Here is an 8793-nt window from a genome sequence, read left to right as displayed (position 1 = left end):
CCCCCCCCCCCCCTCTCCCCCTTTTCCAGCTATTGTACTTTGGTTTTTCTTATTCAAGATTACTCAGTAATCCTAAGAAATAGTAATAATTTTATCTATGTGAAAATTACAACAAACATATGCTTAATTAGTTTTTAAAAAGTGAGAGTTTTAGTTTTATCTGTACACTTGAAGTTGTATCGATTCGCTTTGTATCTGTTATATCTATTCGCTCTGATATATAGAGAAAAAAATACATACTGGTAAGTAACCAAACTACAACTAAGATTGTGATTAGTTTATCAATCAATATACACAATTATGAGTTTTTTAAATTCTATTTAAACAACTTAGTTGATTAAAACAATAAAAGTACATTGTTGATATAAAACTAATTAAGAGTTTAAGTTTTAGATATAGTCATATCATCTAAATAATACTATATAAAATTTTAAAATAAGACATGTTATCTGCTAGCCACGACATATAAAAATGACATAATAGTGTAAAAAAGAGTATACACTGACAAAATATAATATACATTGAAGTGTACATTGATTTCAGGATCTCATTCAAACACTTACTGACATTATTGTACAATAATGTGTGTGTATGTGTATATATATAGGTGAAAGTGAAAGAAAAAGAAGAAGAAGAAGACACAAAAAGAAATGAAGAAATGCAAGAAGAAGGAGAGAGAAAGAAAGTGAAATTGGGTGGGGGTTGTTTGTCATGGAAGAGTTTGTGGTTGAGAAGAACAAGGCAAAGAGAGAAGCATAAATCAAGAAACAACAACATTTTTCTTTGCCATATAAATGGATGCTATAAACACTAAATTTCAAAAAAAAAGAAAAGAAAAAAAACATGTCCTTGGGGATAGAAAGATTCTCTTTCCATCACACCTTTTCTCTATTATTAGATTCTAGTATATCTACCAAGGATCTATAAAACATGCATGTCTAATCTAATATCTTGTCATGAATAATTTCTTTTTTATTATAGAGTTTTGAATTATCTTGATTTCTTTTATTTTTATTAAATATTTTGACTAAGAATGAGATATTTATAGTCTTCAAGAATAATTATTTTTTTATTTTTATTGATCGTAGAATGATATTGTATATATAATAACATGTCCAATGAAATTTCACAGACTGAATTTGGGGGGACCGGTTAAAGTATACGGAGGACTTATCACTATCTATGAAGGTAGATAGGTTATTCTCGAATGATCCTCGACTCAAGTGCAACAAATTTGAAGATTACAAAAGAAAATATAACAACTAATAAGAAAAGAAAAGTTGTGCAAGACCTACGACATCTAGAAAAGAACAATAATTAGTGCAGTAACCCAAATACAACAAACATATATAATGATGGATATCAAAGTAAGAACTACAACAATACTACCAGTAAGGATATACACCTACAACCTAAATCCATGAAAATTAAGATAATATTTTACTACTTACTAACTTTCTATCCTAACAGGTGACCTCCACATCCTCTTATCTAAGGTCATGTCCTCGTTAATATGAAATTATCATGCCCTGTCTAGTCAACTCTCTCCGGTGTTCTTTCGGCTTATCTCTACCTCTCCTTGTGCCTGTTGTATCTACCCTCTCGCACCTCCTCACGTGGACATCTACACATCTCCTCTTTATACACCAAATCGTCTCAATTTCACTAATTTTATCTTATTCATAATGGAGGTCACTACTATATATTATCATGGATAACCTCATTTCTAATCTTATTACTCTTAATATATTCATACATCCATATTAGCATCCACATTTTGCACTAACATCCTCATAACGGAGTACTTTTTTTTTAATAATACTAAAATTTTGAGATTAGAAAATAATATCTTGTTATTGTATTATTTAATCCAACGATTGTTTTTTTATATCTCAAAATTAACAATCTAATTCATTTCTAGCCATTGATATAAGATTTAAGGGAGTTGTCCTATTCAAAATGTGAAGGGGTTATCATTTCCAAAAAATCAAAATGTCAAGGGATAAATATGAATTTGTTTAATGACAAATTAAAAAAGAGTTATTTATTAGAAAAACAATAAATCAAATGAAATTATAATATAACTTTTTATAGTTGAGTAACCTTTTAAGATGCTTACTCGGATAAATTTTTTTTATATAAGTGGAATCATGAATAGGAAGCAATTCAAGCATATGGGGTCATATAGTGGGATCTTTTTCACTTTTTTTCTGTTCTCTTTTGGTTTCCTTTTGCAGTATAATAGTCATGAATTGACGATAAATTGAACATCTTTTGTAGTGAGTAACTTTGTTTTCTGACAAAAGTTGGGTATGGTATCACGGGTGTGTATATGAACTATATATATGATATACACTCCATCCTATATTTATTTAGCATAGAGATGCAAACAATATATAATGCATCAATTTGTATATATTGTTGTATCCCAAACGTGCATTTCATCATACACTTGGAACTTTTTTCTTACATATATTTGCGGAAACATTATTTGCATACATATAATACGATAACGAAAATAATACAAAGTACATATCAATTTTGGTGTATAACCTAAAGTCTTTAAAATTCAATTGAGTTTCGTATTCAAAACTCACTTACAAGTCAACTTGTGAATAAGGGTGTCAGATGTATTGATTTGGATCCGTTATTGATTAAAATTAAATAATTTGATCGATTTTTAAATTATTAAAATCGAACCAAATAAATATAATACACATTTATTGATTTAGTTGTTATCGATTTTAATTCGAATGTTAACCATACACAAAATAAAAGAAAAGGTTCATACAAAATAAGGGGAAAAAAGTACAATTCACTCAAACGGAAATTAAATGAACTGCGTTTGTGCCATTTTAAATCTTATAATTCTTATAAAAGAACACCAATTATGTTTACATTCTTGTAAGCTAATCGGCTAATCCAATGTACTAAACAACATAAATAAACTTAGTGAATAATGTATAAGATATCGATATTGTTGCACAAATAAAAGATGCATCATAATTTATTTTTTCATTAGCGTGCTGCATATTTCGCATAAAAAATTATTCATGAAAATAATAGTATATAATTTGTTAGTTCGATTATTTCTTTGATTTTTTAAACAAAACCAAAACAATTACTCTCGACTTTTAACAATGTTAAATCAAACCAAATTGTTAATATTATACATTATATATATATTAATACATCTTTACTAGTATTGAACAACAAGATGTCGTTGTAGTATAGTGGTGAGTATTCCCGCCTGTCACGCGGGTGACCCGGGTTCGATCCCCGGCAACGGCGTGTTTTTATTCAAAAAACTTTTTGTTAAATTTTAGCGTATTATAGTTGATAAGAAATCATTATGCTCGATAAAATAGACGTTTATAGTTGATAAGAAATTCTTAAAATAAAAGGGGAGCCTTGACGTTAAGATAAAAGTTGTTGTCACAAGTATTTTTTCCAAAAAAACTTTTTGTTAAATTTTGGCATAGACGTTTCAATGCTCGATAAAATAGACGTTTATAGTTGATAAGAAATCCTTAATATAGAAGGGGAGCCTTGACGTTAAGCTAAAAATTGTTGTCACGAGTTTAAGACCAAAAATTAACGCAGTAAAGCAAGATAAGGTTTGCATACACGATCCAATGTGATCCTGTCCTCCCCGAGATCCCACATGTATCAAGAGCTTAGTGCACAACTAATGTAACGAATAGAAGTAAATAAGTGTGATTGTCATATCATCTCTGTTTCTTTTATGCTAGCTATTCTTGCATTTTGGCGGTCCTGCTTGAATGTCCAATACAAGGGTGTATAAAATAAGCTACACAAGCCAAAAGGAATGGCCATCATTGAAAAGAGGCCTTTTGACAATGCTAAGGCCTCTTTTGCAGATCCTAACACTGGATCAACAGACTTGGTATCATAACCGTATAGTTTCTCCGCGAGTATTCCTACAACTGGAGCTGCAAAGGAAGAAAACGAGACCTCAAAGGCGCGATCAAATGCATAAATCATGGTTCTGTGTTTTGAAGGCACAACTTCTGCAAACATGGGACCATTTGAAGCAGTAGAATTCCAGCTGATTGTTAGCCCCATAAGGAATAATGTCACAGCAAATGTGTAGTAGCTGCTCACAGACTGGGGCACAATTCGAAGAAGGAACCATGAGAATGGGATTCCCATAAAAGCACTAAATTGCGCACACATGATACGCCCTGAATGAGGGTACGCATGAGATATTCTGTCTGCAACTACGCCACCAAAAAATGATCCTATCGCACATCCTGCAGCAAATAGACTGACTAGTGCTGCTGCACTGTTGTGGTCAAAACCTGCATCATCATTTCACGTCTTATATAATCGACTCAATGTACAGTCATGAACTTCAAGACATGAAATGCAGGTTACTCACCGATTAGTTCAAACCACAATGTAAAAAAAACCATGGCTGTCCATGGTAAGGACCCAACCAGACCTTGCAAAACAATGAACTGAAACGTTTTCACTTTCATGACAGCTTTCATTGCTGTCCATGACTCCATCCAAATCGACATTGAATTGGTATTTCCCTTCTCTATCAATCCCTCCCTAAGACAGGATCGCGAAAAGAGTTAAAACGAGGTTTAACTATAGCAAAGGAAATGAAGCTACAACAAGCAACACGGTACCTATCAGTACTGTTTTTCGTATTATCATGCTCTACGTTGGCTCTTTTTCTTGGATCAACAACAAACGTAAAGACAAGAAATGCAATAAAAATACTGAAAGTTGCCATCATGACGAATGCAAAGCGCCATCCAGGAACTCCCCAGAATTTATAACCAGCCATAACCGTAGCAATAGCTCCACCTCCTATCCCACCGACAGTTCCAACAAGACTAAGAAATCCAAAACCAGTCCCTCTGGACTCATCCACGTAGCTATCTGCTATAAAGGACTGAAGTGCAGGTATCACAATTGCAAGTCCAAATCCATTTACTGCCCTCCAAAATCCAACCTGCATAAAGTAGTTACTAGCGCCGACTGCACCAGTTGATAGGGACCAGAAGAGGATACCGATTGCAAGAACAGTGGGACGGTCATAGTTAATGACTAAAATACCTGCCACTGGCGATGCAATCCCCTGGACGAAATTTCTTATGAATGTAAGATAACCAAGATCAGATGGACCAGCCTTAAAAGTTTCACTGACTTCTTTGTAAACAGCTGGTAGGAGATTTGCGTCAGCACGCTCCATTATAGCTGCCATGTTGATGATGATTAGGGAAAGAGAAATCCCAAATACTCTCATTGTCCTGAAATGGATCGATAAACATTTTAAAATCGAATTAGAGGGATAACATTGTGTGTCACAAGTAATAACAGAAACTTAAAGCAGAAAATCCCTGTCAAACTAAACAAATTACCAATTCTCACTGGGAATCTAGTAGCTCAGTTAGTTAGCTACGTAAACTTTCAAACTTATTGGTGAGGGTTTAATTCCGTACCTCGTAATCCCCTCTCTGTTTCTCCTCCCCTGCCCTCAATTTTACCGAAAAAAAATTGTGTCATTTCTAATAGTAAGCCTGCATATTTCGATACAACAACTTTCATAGTAATATAACAGGATCCTCTGAGGTGCATTAAAGAAAATGTAACCGAGTTGATTATTTGAAATTATTCGAAAACCCTTTGATTCCCAAATTTGGAGTATCCTACTTTTAGACAATTCATAGTGTTCAACAAGCAATCGATATTCGCAGATAGTTGAATGAGTATAAAATAAATGATCAAACAGCATGAGGATAGTCTATATACCGTATAAATAATCAATGATACAATAACCATTTTGAAAAAAATAAAGAGTGAAGCTAACCTCATGGTGCTTGAGTTCTTGCAGAGTTTTGGATCCAAATATTGGAGGAGGAAATCCCAAAGAAGAGGTCTTCCCCCATTCACTCACCATTGGATTCATAAAACTTATACTCCCTCCGTCCGGTATTGTTTGTCATATGTTACGTTTTTCAAAAATTAATTTGACTAATTTTTAAAATTTAATTATTAATTCAATATTTTAAGCAAAAAAAATTAAATATTTTAATATTATATGAAAAGTACTATAAATTGCAATTTTTTTTGCATATTAACATGATGAAAAAATACATCTTAAAATGTTAGTCAAAATTTCTATAGTTTGACTCTAAAAATAGAAACCATGACAAATAATATCGAACGGAGAGAGTATTAATATAGTATGTATCAAAAAAACATTGCAACAAAAATAACTATTAACGATAATAAACCCTTTCACATATAGCAAACAAAAAATTCATATTTGTATGCTATAGCAAACTTTGCATAATTGCGCTCCATAGCAAACATAAAACTGTATAATTTGCTATACATATACAATTGTATAATTCGCTGGCCTAAATTGTATAATTCACTGGCCTATTTCGCTGCAATTGTATAATTTGTTTTGCATACAGTTGAATCGAATTAAAATGTATGTATATTGCATAATTATAAGTGTATAGCACGAAGATATATGTTTTTCTCGCTTTATGCAAAAACAGAAACACAATATATACACTTCTGTTGTATAAAGCTAGAGCAATGTATTTCACTGCAATTGTATAATTCGCAATTGTATAATTCGTTGGCCTTTTTCTCTGCAATATTTGAAGTAAAATGTTTGTAAATTGTATAATTAAGTGTATAACACGAAGATATACATTTTTGCATGTGTATATACAATTTTCTCTCGCTTTATACAAAACAGAAACAGAATTATACACTTCTGTGTATAAAGCGAGAGAGGCGAGAGAGAATGGAGAGTGGCGAGCGAGATTTTTGGGAGAGAGACGCTGGCAAATTTTAGCTAATGTTTGCTATGGAACACAATTAAATCAAACCCTAGCTATTCCATTTAATTTAGGTTATTAGTTTGCTATTATATACAATTTTCCCTAATAAATATGCATATTAACAAAGAGTCTTAAATCTTTTCTTAGACATTAGTTGATTACCATGGATGCAATATCACTATAAATTTTAGTGATAATTGCCACTAAAAATATATACTTAAGGATAGTTGAGCTTTTACATTAATTAGTTATTACTAAAGATCATTTTAACCTAGTAATGCGGTCTTAAACAAAAGTCTTCAAACTGAAATGGAAAAGTAATTTTAAAATCGAAAGGAAGTATTTGATAAAGTCGAGTAAACGCAGGTGTTTGGGTTTGGTAGGGAACCATTTAACGTGGGAGCAGAGAAATTTCTTTATGAAGATTGAATATTCAATATTAATCTAATGAATTATTATATACTATAGTTTAACCAATAGCAACACGACATTACTTTGTTGAGTGATAGAAAAATTACCTATCTTTTATTATTTTTATATTATATATAAAAGTATCGACTTTTGCAGGCTAAATAATTGATGAACATAGATATGACAACATAATAATTCAAATCATTGTCTGTCTTGTTAGGACGAACACTAGTAATATAGATAGTATCATCTTATACAATAATGGTTCTTCGATCTATTGGGTTGGTAGTAGTTTATTTTTATAATTAATTTAGTGAAACGTGATTTTAGTTAAAATTATTTGATTTGAACATACTTATATATAGTTGATACTCTAGGTCTGCTCCTCTGGTGATAGTATATAGCTTTTTTTACACAATAAGTGAAAGATTTCTTACATTCGATGGATTTATATTTTATAAGTAGTTTCTTTTTATGTTATAGGCTATAACACTGCAATTAAAATCACGAAATGTGTAAGCTATAAGGCTGAAATATGAGTATATTCTAGACCTTACTTACGAGATTACACCAAATATTTTATTATTGTGATTGAGTACATACAATTTATAATTTATAATTTACAATTTACAATTTAAACTGAGATTTGAAACCCAAAACATGAGTTAATTTCACTAAATACTGACCAATCATGCATATGTTAACACTGATTTTTTAAGTATGATACGAATTTAATCCCAAGCTAAGCTATTTAGGCCCATTGAAGTAGTGTGGGCTGGCCAATTTTTAGCTTTTTGATTGGAAAAATAACTATTGTTACGTGAATAAATATATTTTTAAAAATAATTACTGATTTTAGCGATATTTTTTGTTTATTACTATTTATAGTAATATTGTGATAAATTTGTAATATGTAATAAAAGTGAATTATGTATGCAATATATTTGAATTATAATTGTTTTTGAAATATATTATGTTTGTTTGGTAAAAAATTGTCACATTGTATTATAAATGTATTAAAATGTATGATAAATGTATTATCCATCATTAAAACTTGTATTATATTTGAATAATAAATTTATCTTTGTAATATGTATTAAACTTGTATTATAAATGAATTAAAAGTGGTCAAGTGAAAAAAATGTTATTGCTATAAATGGTAAATATTTTTTTATTATAGTATATTTATGTAAGTTTCCTTTTAAATTTGATAAGTGAAACTCTATAATAATGTTACTATTGTCAACCTTCATTACACGTCGTCTGTCATCAACCACCTCTGCCAACACAATCACCACCGTTGCTAATCATTATTATTAGTTGTTACCACACTTACCTCCTCCATCATTATATAGCTGTCACCAATACGGTCAATCCCTATTACCAACAAACTCCACAATCACAATTTGCAATGTCACAATCTACCACGATACATTCTTCGTACCACCATCACTGATGCTATTTTTACTACTACTATCAACCACTATCACCATTCACCATTGTGGTCAATCCCTACATCATCGCAACTAGCACTGTCACCAACTAT

At 31.2% G+C, this 8793-nt stretch overlaps 2 protein-coding genes and 1 non-coding gene across 5 annotated transcripts in view; 2 read left to right on the top strand and 1 right to left on the bottom strand.

Annotated features, from left to right (window-relative positions):
* Nucleotides 1-999, top strand: part of LOC107011678 — a 4631-nt gene extending 3632 nt beyond the window's left edge. Inside the window, exon 5 of the mRNA XM_015211262.2 lies at nt 608-999. Coding sequence (XP_015066748.1) covers nt 608-814 — 207 coding nt within the window. The 3' untranslated portion in view covers nt 815-999. The remainder of the gene's footprint in view (nt 1-607) is intronic.
* A 2220-nt stretch (nt 1000-3219) lies between these two features.
* Nucleotides 3220-3291, top strand: TRNAD-GUC. The gene has a single exon. It is a non-coding gene; the product is annotated as a tRNA-Asp (tRNA).
* A 295-nt stretch (nt 3292-3586) lies between these two features.
* On the bottom strand, nt 3587-5926 carry LOC107010659 (multidrug resistance protein 2-like). 3 transcript variants are annotated; one of them, XM_015209951.2, is made up of 4 exons: nt 5846-5926; nt 4659-5285; nt 4403-4578; nt 3587-4322 (listed from the first exon to the last, which is right to left on the bottom strand). In XM_015209951.2, the coding sequence occupies exons 1-4, from the start codon at nt 5848-5850 to the stop codon at nt 3724-3726; spliced, it is 1407 nt and encodes a 468-aa protein (XP_015065437.1). In that variant the 5' UTR covers nt 5851-5926; the 3' UTR covers nt 3587-3723. The 3 variants fall into 3 exon arrangements, with proteins under 3 accessions (XP_015065437.1, XP_027770285.1, XP_027770286.1); XM_027914484.1 differs by having other exon boundaries at nt 5788-5846; XM_027914485.1 differs by lacking the exon at nt 5846-5926 and adding an exon at nt 5478-5670.
* Nucleotides 5927-8793: the final 2867 nt, after the last annotated feature.

This window comes from Solanum pennellii, chromosome 2, assembly GCF_001406875.1.
Source record: "Solanum pennellii chromosome 2, SPENNV200".
Classification (NCBI taxonomy): Eukaryota; Viridiplantae; Streptophyta; class Magnoliopsida; order Solanales; family Solanaceae; genus Solanum; species Solanum pennellii.
Note: the sequence above shows the minus strand (reverse complement) of the source record. Positions and strands in the feature narration are given on the sequence as shown.